The sequence below is a fragment of the Lissotriton helveticus genome, chromosome 2_1, assembly GCF_964261635.1.
Source record: "Lissotriton helveticus chromosome 2_1, aLisHel1.1, whole genome shotgun sequence".
NCBI lineage: Eukaryota > Metazoa > Chordata > Amphibia > Caudata > Salamandridae > Lissotriton > Lissotriton helveticus.
The window spans coordinates 1172515087-1172527786 of NC_136059.1; the positions used below are offsets into that span (position 1 = coordinate 1172515087).

At 43.6% G+C, this 12700-nt stretch overlaps 1 protein-coding gene across 1 annotated transcript in view; it reads left to right on the forward strand.

Moving 5' to 3' along the window:
* LOC144820220 (vitamin D-binding protein-like) overlaps positions 1-10589 on the forward strand; it is a 125308-nt gene extending 114719 nt beyond the window's left edge. The window contains exon 8 of the mRNA XM_078677822.1: positions 10351-10589. Coding sequence (XP_078533948.1) covers positions 10351-10537 — 187 coding nt within the window. The 3' untranslated portion in view covers positions 10538-10589. The remainder of the gene's footprint in view (positions 1-10350) is intronic.
* Positions 10590-12700: the final 2111 nt, after the last annotated feature.

Genomic DNA, 12700 nt, shown 5'->3' on the forward strand with positions numbered 1-12700 from the left:
CCCTCTTTCATTTGTCCTGCATTCTGCAGCACATATAAAGTGGGAAAAGCGTTAAAGCATAGTTTTTGCACTGGAAGGGATTCCTTCCAGTACAGAACGTATGCCGCAGACAACACATACACCCTTGCACTAGGGCGCAAGGGTGTTTGAATTGGTGCATGGCTGCCTAGGGTGCGCCAGGCAGGGGGAGAGCACAATAGACCCACGTCTTAGTAGATATGGTGCTTTTATGCGCTCTCCCTTTCTCGCCACACAGCGCAGCAACTTTACTCGCTACCCTGCACTGTGTGACTTCTTCTTAAATCTGGACCATGGTACCTCATCAGAAACAGACATTCATTTACTAATGGCTCCATCAGGATTTCTGTGTGAACATGGCCCATTTCTGATATCATTAATAACATTATTTTCAGTTCCTTCTTCCACTTGTGAATCAGCCCAAAACATGTTTAGTCAATTAGTATTTAGGAGTGTCAGGTTATCTGAAACCTTATCTTCTACTTCTAGGTCAAATCTTTTTTCAAAAGTTCCAACTTTATTGCATGTACAATATATATTACATCGTTAGAATTGTCATCTAGTGCCCGTTCACATCCAGCAAAGTCTGACAAATAATTTTTACATTATTAACAAATATCAGGTGGTACTCCAAACTGGGCTTCTCCCATTCACCAGAAACAAAGTCAATAAATGAAAAAGCAAAATATACTTTTGGTGGTTTTTGGCCATCAGTAGTTATAGTCATAGAGATATGAGATTATTGATTCGCTATTCATCAGTCAACTTTTCTAGACAGCATTGTGTCTGGTCAAATACACCATTGCCATTCAAAGTGCTTGCAAACATAACCTTTGACCCGTATGTAGAAGGACATGGCAATGAGGCGCGGGGTGGCGTGGGAGAGTAAATATATCACTGTCTTAGCAAAAGACCCAGGCTTTAGATATTTGGAAACAAATGCTTGCACAACATTTAACATGTTCATATGCAGCCCAGTTGCAAATACTATGTGGGGACTCCTGCTGCGACGGTTCCCCCACCTCTTCTGTGGGTGAAGTGACTTAAGTGTTTTGAGGTCCAGCGAGGAATGATTTTGTGCTGTACCAATGCCAAGAAATACATAATGGATAGGTGTTCACCACCCAGAAACAGACATCATTTCGTGCCCCCCCCCCCCCCGCTACGAAATTAAATTCACAAATTTGATTTTATTGCATTCAAATAAGCCATTTGGACAGAAGGAGAGATATAACTTTTGTCTTACTAGTGGAAATTGGAGGGGGTACCTGGGAACTCCTACCCAGATTTACTAGAGGTTTGTGGCAGTGTGCGGTAAAGTGGTGAAGATTGGTGCAAACAGGAGCAATGGTCATGTTTTAGTCACAAAATCTATTCTGTATCAAATATTGACCGTTGAAGAACACGAAAACTGCTTAGGGCCAACCCACTGTCAAAGTATGTGAATGGAATATATCTGGGGTGGGACAGTGCAAGAAACATAGGTTATGGCCAAAAGTCAGACCTGAATTTGCCCCATATCTTAACCCAGTGAATGCAAGAGCTAGAAAAATGTTAAGGAGTACATTACCTGATATACTTATATGTAACATGTGGACTTTGCCCTAAAGCATGCATCTTACCTGCCAGAACCATGTGCTATTGTCTACACCTAAGTATTTGCACTCGTGGGTGTATCTCGATTACAACCCTTGTTTAGGTACAGCTGACACGTGTGGCAGTGAGAAGTTTAGCATTACACGGTCGTTCAAAAATAAATATAACAGCTTGTGCAGAACCGCCATTTTGAGCAGGTATATTCTGCCTATCAATAGAAAGGGCAGTTTATATGAAAACTTTACAGAAGCGTCTAGCTTATGTTACATGATTGCTTTGCATCAAGGCAATATTATTTTGGCTAACATGAATAACTGAGTACTTAACAGGTACTTGATATTGTGCTCTTTCCACATAAACCCCATTGTCTGGCTGATCCTCTTGATGCTCCCGGTTAAGGGTAGAAGTTCTGATTTTTTCCGATTGAGTGTCAACCCTGAAAATTCACCTAATTCTGTAACCTCCTCCACAAGCGACTGGGGGTTCACCTCCAGATCCCCTCAAATAAGAACACAACTTACATACATGCAAGGGGTTCCTTTGCTAGAGTGAACAGCAGCATGGATAATGGGTAACCTTGCTACTTCCTCCCCCCCCCCCGAGGTTGAATTCCTCAACATACTTGACTTTGTGAGTATCTTGCTAAGCTGCGATGAAGTACAAACTGTTAGATCTGGGGGTCTCTAGTTGGCAATGGTATTCACCTTTGTCCCAATAGCGACCCTTACTTCTAAGTCAGGATAAGGGGATTACACTCCTTATTAACCCCTGCTCACCCCCTGGGTACCTTGGCACGAGCAGACAGGCTTATCTCAGAGGCAGTGTGTTAAGCATTTGTGAATATACACAGTAATACAGTGAAAACACTACAGATGGACACAACACAGGTTTTTATAAAAATAAGTATTCTTTATATAGACTTAACACAAGACCACAAACGACAAAAATCCACAATACTATACTTAAAGTTGGCTTAAAGATGATAAACTTTGCTTAGTTCAAGTTGATGATAAATGCGACACAGTTCTCAACTAAGTACCTGAATGCGTAATGCAAAGTGAACAAAAGGCTCGCAAAAGGAGAGATGCGTCGGTTCTGTGATCCGGGGGAAATCATGCGTTGTGCCTCAATGCTTGCGCAGAGTAGGGGATGCATCGTGATCCTTACCGGTGCGGGTTGATGCGTAGATTCTTGGCCTGCGGGCCCGTTGCGATGCGCAAGACGGCGCCTTGATGCAATGCGATTATCTGGTTGCGATGTGAGAAGATGGCGCCCTTGACGCGGCGATGCGATGATGATGAGTAGTCGCCCTGGCAGCCTTGCGATGACTCTGTACTTTGGAGCCACGACAGGCCCTGCAACACGCTTCTCCAGTGATGCGATGGCAACTCTCTCGATGGCGTCATGCTTCTACAGTGATGCGACAGCAGGCACCTTTCATGAAGACACGCTTCCTGGGAGATGCGACGGCGGCACGCTTCTCCAGCGATGCGACGATCTCAGCTGCGGCAGTGACACACTTCCTCTCAATGCGTCGCGCTTCCGGCTCCCAGCGACGTGCAAATGTCTGTAGATAGCATTCCCAGCAAGGAAATTCAGAGGGGAGATGGAGTCTTTTATCCCTGAGATTTCAGTAGGAGGCAAGCACAGTTCAAGCCCTTGGAGAATATTCTGTAGATGATGAAAGTCCTTAAAAAGTTCCTTCTCCTTTCCTTGGCAATGAAGCAACCACTGCAGGCCAACCCAGCAAACAGCACACTGGCAGAGGGGCAGTCAAAACTCCTGCAGCTTCCTTGGTTCTTCTCCTTGGCAAAAGGTTTCTTGTTCCAGAAGTGATCTAATTTTTGGGACCAGGGTCCCAATATTTATACCCCAAAATCCTTTGTTCTCTGAAGGCAGAGAGGCCTCTGCCTAGTCCAAACCAGTTCCTGAGCACTTTGTTTACATGGCTCCTTCCTTTCACAGTGCAGGGCAGAGACATCAGCCGCCCCACAGGAGGTGGAGCCAGCACAGGGGAGGGAAGGCACAGCTCTGGAGCACTTTGTTGACAAGATTCCTTCTCTCCTTCCACAGTACAGGGCAGAGACATCAGACAAGCCACAGCAGGTGGAGCCAGCATTGTAGAGGGAATGCCCAGCCCTATTCAGGTCCCAGGTGCAACTCCTCCCTTCCATCTAGATGCAGATCTCTTCTATTCACCACTGGACTGCCCCAGCCTGTCTCCTGGAATCCCCCAGCCCTGTCACTCACAAACTCCAGGCAAAGAATACACAACCTAGCAGAGGCAGGCCTGGACAGTTAGGCAAGAAAATAACTTTCTAAAAGTGGTATTTTCAAACACAGAATATTAAAACCAACTTTACTAAAAGATGTATTTTATCATTCTGAGTTCAGGCATACTAAATTCGAATTTCTACAGTGTTCCCTGAGTCAGTTAGGATTATAAGAATGTGATAATCTAACTGCCCATTCTAGCCTATGGGCAACAGGTAGCCTTGCAATAGTGAAAAACGAAAATGGCTGTAATTCACTATTGGGACATGCTACACACATCAGGGCCTGTCCTACCTTATACTTACAATGGGCCTACCATAGGGATGTCTGATATGAAGTAAAGGTAAGGTTTAGAGACTGGCAAGTGAGTGCACTTGCCAAATGGACATGGCAGTCACAGACTACACACAGGCCTTGCAATGGCAGGCGGAGGCACACTTACAAGCTGCCCACCAGCAGAATTTGATTTACAAGCCTGGGCACACATGGTGCACTGTACTAGGGGCTGACAAGTAGATCAAATGACCCAATCATGAAATCACCAATCAGTACATCAATTTAAGATATGGAGCACTTGCACTGTGGCACTGAATGGCAGTGGCACAGTGCCCAAAGCATATAACTAGCAAAAACATATCAAAACAGAGGAGGCAATCAGTAAAAATGGAACTGAGAGTCACGCCAATGATGCCAGGTCTAACACAAACCGACTGTCATTCTTTGTATTATCTCCATGAAAAATGAAGACCGTATGAATCCTTCGCCGCATCACAGCTGCCACCTCCAGCCCAGGATCTATTCAGCGAAGAACTGCAAATACCGCCTTAGAATATCTGATGTGATCCTGTCTGATCCGGCAGGGTTAACCATGGCATCCATGGGAGAAATCTGTTTTACAATGAAAGTTAATGAAGATAGCGGTCTATAAGAACCACTGGTATCCGGAAACCTAGCAGCTGACAGCATTAAACTTATCAGAGCCTCTCTAGATCAAGGATAATGGAGTTTTACCAGGGTTGATGCATACATTTCTAGCAGCTGTGGGGCTAGTGTTTTCTTGTAGGCCTTATAAAACTCGCTTGTCAGGTCACCAGTTCCTCGAGCTTTGCTCCGATTGCCTTCTCTATCTTCTCCACAGTAAGAGAAGAGCACAATTGCTTTCTCAGCAGCACTTCAATCCACAGAAGAGCAATTTGATCAAGGGACCACCCAATTAGCTCCGAAGAGGCCTGTTTCTTTGTAGTGTATAATGTTCTGTAGTAAGCAATCAACCTAGATACCTTCTGTGTGCTCTCATAGGTCCAGGTTGTCGTCCCTGCTAACAGTTTCTCGCTTTGTGAGAGCCAGAGAGGGAGTTTGTGCCTTTCTGTTGCAGCACCTTCTCTCTGGAATTGTCTTCCTTTTCATCTCTGTCAGCTTAAAATGATCAATTGTTTTGGAGGCACTCAAGGCTTATCTTTTATGATGAGTCCCCTTTTTTACTGTCTGCCTGTTTCAGTGTCATGATGGCATGGGGCTGCATTAAAAGTATACAAAGCAATGATGGGTTCAATGCTTGAATTCATCTCAGCCACTGGTAAGCACTCGGGCTGCATCCTAAATCAGTGTTATTCTCCACACCATGCCAACTCGGTTTGGACCCAGCTATATGCAAATCGGTCTTGATCTTGCTCCAATAGGAACAGTCCCGCCCGAACTGCCAGGGCCTCCATAAACCGGAACACAAGCAACCCAAGACTTGTTTGTCTCTAGTCATGGGCTCATCAACCAGATACAGCTTGGTTCCATGACACAGTGTGCACAGGACCCATGAACGATGGGTTGGAGTGCTACCCTTAGCGATTGCTACTGGTTAGACTTATTGCAAGCAGCCTGGCATCACCTTTTGCATGTTTCATGATGGCACGTGGCAACATCTTCATGTTATACAAATATTTCATTATTTCATTCATTCATTCTTTCTTTCATTCATTCATTCATTCACGGTTTTCAGAGGCTGTTCAGAAATTCTCCCATGATCCCAGCCTATTTGTTTCTTTAATGACATTTATGAGAATATTATTTCCTCAGGATATCACTTCCAAGTCATCAACTTTTGCCTGGAGCTGCAACATCTGTGGTTTGAGTTTGTGACCATGAGCAGGAGATTGATGCTCTGTGTCTTGCACAACTCTGCCTATAACCATGCTTATCTATTATAGCTTGAATATGTTGTCCTGCATGTCAGAGCATTAAGCTTTGTTCCTATACCACTAATGCATTCCTTCAACTCGGAGAGCATGGCTTCGATATTGCCTATGGCTTGCTGTGCTGTTTGATGTACTCTGCAGTTTCTAACCGTAAAAAATAATTGTACATTGTTTCTCATTCAAGCTCCCCACTTTTGAAACCCATTTAGTGTGGCGCTCCAGCAAACGCAGAACAGCTCAAGCTGTTTCACGTTCTCATCCTTGAAAAGCCCAAAACACCTCTTCTATTATGATCTTTTCTTAGCCCCAGTGTATTTACCGCAGGAGAGCAGGAGCTGATTCAGCAGATTCCAGTCTACAAAATCTATTCCAGCCAAATGTGATCTTGGTGTTGTCCCGCCTTAGCCTTAATACATTGATGGTGTGTAGTTTTGCCTCACAGTCTGCAGTATTCACTCTGCTGCTAGCACTTTAAGAGATCAACAACAGTGATAGGCCACGCCCCTTAACAAGATCAAACCCCCACCAGCAATGCCAGGGCTGCCAGTCCTCCACTGGAGCCCAGTTTTCAACAGTTTCTACTGATGCCATGGGGCTCTATGAAGAATCAGAGCAGCCATCTGATTGTTCTACTCACTTGGTCCCAACTTTCCCAAGTGCCACCAAATACAGCTTATCTAACTCACCTCTCTGTAGTTCACAAGAGATGACTGACACCACCTAGCTGGAGTGTGAGCCACCAGTTTGCTCTGACCTAACTTCACCGTAGCAGACCATTGAGATCTCTAGGAGGCGAGGAGGTCTGGAGCAGCAAGTGTGTTGGTCGTACCATGCCCTTGTGCGGTAAGTATGCTCTTCATGGCTCCGCCTGTTCCGTTGCCATACCTCCCCACTCTGTAGGCTAGGATGTAAATGACCCAGTGCTACAAGTGCCAAGGAGGTCCACAGATCTACCACAACGCAAGGAGACCCGCCACAGTCATTCATTGACACCCCAGGTCCTCGGATATTTACAGCAATTTTTAGGTCCCATATAATCTAAGTGCCATCCATTTCCCTGGAAATGTGTTGATTTGCAGGACTCTTAAGGATTTTGATCTTTTTAGCGTAGCCATGCCACAGAGCTCATAGGTGAACCTTTAATTTGGCTGGTGATACTCTCACACCGCTCCTTGTCTGGGATCATTAATGTTATGTTTATCAGCATTCTATTTATATTGTGAAACCTTTCTACTTTCATACAGCTAGTTAGTATTATTGTAGTGTTAGAAAGCAATGCGTGGGCTGGAATATTGTTCTTCGGCTATTAAATTGTTTGAAATAACTTCCTGTGTTAAACTACAACACCCGAGTGTGGTATTCAACAGATATTAAGTCATGGAAGCAATGCCTGGTGTTACAGATCAATCTGGGGTTATGATCTGATAGTTCTTTAATCCTGTGTCCACTTCTCTACATTTACGAAGTTCAGGCCTGCATGTCTGATTTCATCTCAAATCATTTGGCTCGTGGATTTACCTTTTACGTAGGACTGTCTCTAAGACTTTTGATTTATTAGATAAGGACAGTGTTTGCACCTTGCAAAGGTTGGTGCATATCTGAAGTTTCAACTTGACCCAGGTGGATGGACCTCTGAATCAAATTGAGGCTTAACATCAAAAATATCATATCAATAACAGTGAAGCACATTTTGGCCCACAAATATGACAGAATTGTAGATTTTCAAACCATGAATGTTTATGGACAGATTCACAAAATGCAAATTCAAATCAGTCAAATTAGCTTTGAAATACTAATTATTTGTATACAGCATAAGTCTGGTAAACCCGAAGTGATTAGAACACCAAGTATAAAGCCAAGATGTATAAGTAGTGTAGACAAATCACAAAGTATTCAGTTTCCATAAAGGGAAACTCCCTAATGCTCTTTTTTAGGTTTTATAGGTGAAGTCGGGGAAGCTTAAACAGCAGGTGCCAGCAAAATAAAGTCTCTAAGGCAGAACTAGATACAGGAGTCCCTCAAGGAATGGAGAACATGGTTCACACGAAAGAGTAACTGTATGAGTAGTAGTAAGGGAATTATTCAGTCTCAAGTGTGGTAAAGGAACCTACGCCTTATAAGGTGGACAGGAGCAGGTTTGCTGTTCAGCTCATTAAAAGATACATTTTGTGATCTTCACACACAATCTAACCATAACAATACAGTTAGGAGGCACATTGCTGAGTCTTTGCTTTCCGAAATGAGAAAAAAGATAATGCGCAGCATGCAAGAACACAACATTTCCTTTTAAGTGGAGCTTTTTCAAACCAAGGCCTACACGGCTATCACTGAACGTGAACACACTCTAACTATAGTTAACTATTCATTTGAAAATCACTCATTCTGGTGAATCTAAATATAAAATCACAATCAAATGTGAAGAAGCAAAGGTTATATGTGAAGTGTAATAACAGGTAATCAAACGAAAATTTAAAAAAATAGTTTCTAACTTGCTATCAATTCTGCAGAAGTCACACTTTTGTAGAACACGGACATAGGAGCAGGCCACCTATCACCAGACAACACCACTATTCTTTCACAGTCTGCATTGTTTACCATAAAGGTGTATAGCCATTTCCAGGGTGCCATGATAGCAAAGAAATGGCTGCATGCTTTTGATTATTTCCGCTGAGGGAACTCAGGGGCATATTATCAAGGGGGTTTATCTCCGCTTTTTTGGCTTTAAAAGCCAAGAAAGCGGAGATAAAATTATCTCCCTATTACCTAGCTGTCGCTAACACCAGTTAGCGACAGCTAGTAGGAGATAGCGACCATCTTGGGCCCCACTTTGCATGTCAGTGATATTTATCACTAATGACATGTAAAGTGGGTGTGTCAAGATGTTAGCGACTGAAAACAGTTGCTAACATCGCTATCTCCTATTACCAACTTTTGGAGATATTCGCGCTAAGCGCGAATATCTCCAAAAGCTAACACCTGCCCCTGAGCAGTTCTTAGCCAAGTTATCCAATGGTAGGTGAATAACATGGCTAAGAGCATTAGCTCGGTAATGCCTGAATATCGCTGACTTTTCAGCGATATTCATGCATTGCGGCCGTTTTTTATCGCATTTGCGATAAACCTTGGTAATACCAAGGTTTATCTGCGGTAAAAATCGCCGCAGCTTAGCGGTAAAATTTTCTCTCTAACCAAGCAATAGCGATGGTAATATGCCCCTCAATTTGGTCTTTAAGGGGTGGTGTATTGGTTTCCTTTTTCTTTTAGCATTTTCCCAACTTTGCATTCAGATTTAGCTGTGTTTTTTGTTCTCTGATCATTTAAATCTTGCACTTTGTACTGTTTTGTTTTAGCACATATGGTTTGCTGCTACATTTCCTCTATATGTTTCTTATTTGAAACTTGTGTTTTTGGTTTTATTTAATCTTTTCCTGTACACATTACACTGTATGTTATGTCTCGATTAGTTTTTGTACAACATTTTGCTGGTCTTCATGTTTATGGCGCTCCTAACGGGTCATTGAAATAAAATGTAAAATGCCGAAGTAAATAAAAGTGACATATGAATTGATTGTGGCACTGATTTTAAATAACTAGAGGCCTCATTTAGAGTTTGGCAGAGTGGGAGTGTCTCTATAATTCAGAGGTGCCTCTGCCACCCTAACCATCTATTTAGAATTGCGTGAAATGCAATGGTAACACTGGCAGGGCTCCCTTGGCTCTGCCCATGTAAACCTCTAAAGTGAAACTCATTTGCCAAGAGGCTGCCAGGTCACAATGATGGTCGTTCTCCATACTAAAGGTGGGGGCCACTCATTTTCAGCTGTTGCCCGTGCAGGTAAGAGCAAGGTGAGGTGGGGGCGGATGGGGATGGGTCTGGGGGGGTTTCCATCAATGACGAAGACAAGGGAAAATTAATTATTTATTTAATTATCTCTAATTGTCTCTCGTTGTCCGCTCTTACCTGTATAGGTCTCGGCTGCTAATTTTTTACCTTTTTAGGCAGTGAAATGTAGAATGACCTCATCCGCAGATGGAAACCCTTCTCAGTGTCGTGCCATTTATTGTTTGTATTGAGAAAACAACTTGAGCTGTGGGTGTTTATATTCGCTATATAAAATGTGTTTACATGGAATTAGAGTGACATTGGAACTTTGAGCTGTGTTTTCCAGCTAACCCAATAATAATATTGTGTTTCTGCAGCACCCAACTGGTAAAATGGCATCTTCCTGACAAGCAAAAATGCCTGCAGATTTTCACTTTTTCTTTCTTTCAGGTACACATTTGAATATGCAATACGACACCGGCAGGAAAACCTAAACTCTGTCTTGACTGAGGTTTCAAAATTGAAGCTCGTGTTAACAAGATGCTGTGCTGAAACTTTCTCTGAAGCCTGCCTTTCATTATTTTTGCCGAAGCTGTTATTTGTTATCCTACCAAGAGATCCATTACAAAGTGACTGAGAAAAATGTATCAATTTGAAGGAAACACAGTAATAAAAACATTAATCTTATATTTTATTGGGAATTGATGTGTTTTGTGGAACAAAGGTGTACAACCAGATGAATGTATTGATATTTTTTTTAATAAATAGTCTGCTGCCACTTGTAAATCTAGGTATGGATTGAAGTTTTTTTTTTTTTAACAATGCTCAGCTTGGTCCATGTGCAGAAAATGTGCATGATGAATATTGTGGTTTACGTCTTCATACACACAGGTTTACTTTAGGGTTCATCTAAGTTGCTAAAGAGGGACCTCATAAACATTAATTGTGCCAAAATCACGGGAGAGGCCAAATGAAATAAAACGCCCAATTCATGGGACACATTTTTGGAAACAAGGACATATTCCGTTGTTGATGCTATACATTCTTAAGAGGTTATATATAGCTTATGTTTTTTCATCCATTTTCATGAGAATTGTTCCTAAAAAACTAAGGGGCAGATTTACAAGCCTGTAAAAACAGTTTCAATCGGGTCGGGGACAATCGATATTTGCCCGGCGGTATTGCCTTTGTGACCCTCTAGTTATTTAAATCAATGAAGAGGCAGGCGCTGGAGACTGGAAAGCAGGAAACAAGGTTTTTTTATTCTCTCCGGAGGAGAACACAACGAAACGGACAGAAGGTATCGTTCTGAGGTGCTCTAACTGTATTTCTGAGGCCTGGCCTCTTATATCCACATTTATGACTTTATTGCAGATTACACATACATGTTTAAAGCTTTGATGTGCGGAAAAGACATTCTCGGAACTCCCCTTTGGGCCCGTTCCCATACACATTTACAGTTAAAGTCCCCACCCTAGTCACAACAGGTGATGAGCATCGCGCAGCTGGATAATCCGCCGATTCACGGAATGAGGGGAGTCTGATCGGATCTCATGGGGTGGGGGGGCTTTGATCAACCCGGGGATTCTTTGATGGGGGAAGCTTTCTATTGTACGGGGAGGGGCAAGGATGGTATCGGCAGGGCTGGGTGTCGGCTTGGGAACGGGGAGGACAAAACGGGCTCACGGGGAAAAAGGGTTTGCATCTAAGGGCCGGAGATCATGAAAGGAAAGCAGGGAGGTGTCGCGCTGGGAACAGGATGAGGGCCGGGGGCAGAGCAGCGCCGAAGAGGGGTTTATGACTCAAGGCAGGTGCTAGCAGGGGGGGGTGGTCAGCGTGCAGGCTTGGTGAAGGCAAAGGGCTATGTCAGAGGCCAGCGGCATGCAAAAGGGTTTGTTCTGATCGGGACATCTTAAAATGGCGGGCGCGCACGACAAAAGTGTGGCATCAGGGGAAGAGGCAAGATGGCGCAGATAATGTTCACCAAAACGCACTAATTTTCCACAGTCCTCCCTTTAACATATTCAAGACATCTTGCTGGTTCATTTTCTACTCGGGTCTATTGTGGTGGGCATGAGAAAGAAACCGGTAGGAACCCTCGAAAAAAGAGTTGTAAACAATACATTTTGAGGTTCCTAGTTTTTAGGAGGTGCACCTATTTGATAAACTTTGATAAATTTGTTCAGCAGGAAAGTCATAGGAATGAAATACAAAAAAACGGCGAGCAGCAAGTACATATCATAACGTGAACTGGCAGGTTAATACATATTTCAGATTCGGTTTGGAGCAGGATCAATACAATGGCGGCTGGGAGAGAAATGAGGCAAAAAAAAACGGTGATTGAGGATGTCAAATGTTCGAAGTTTACGAGTTCTCATTGTTCTTTGTGGTCTTTCGTTGGCGCTGTTGAGCACCGGCGGTGGAGCTACAAGTCCGGCTCTGTTCTAAGTTCTGCGTTGCAGGGCACGACCCTTTCCTCGTGTTTCTGGTCGGAAAGGTCCTTTTCGCCCTGTGTCCTTTGAGGTGATTGTCAGAAAGTTCCGATGGAAGAAGAGCGTTCAAAACAGTCCATAGGGTAGGTCAGAGGAAAAAAGGGGGATGGAGCAAGGCCAAATTAGGAACAAACTAGGGGAACGAGAGACTTCAAATAGGCGGGCGTGTGACGGAATTCAGAGAGCGGGGACTGGTCGACAGGCACTGGACGTCGAGCAGGGGCATCAGGTCGACCCTTTCTTTTCATGCTGTCGAAAACAGTGCCTCGTCCTGCAGCTCTTTTCAGTCGTGGTCTCGCCTTGGCTAA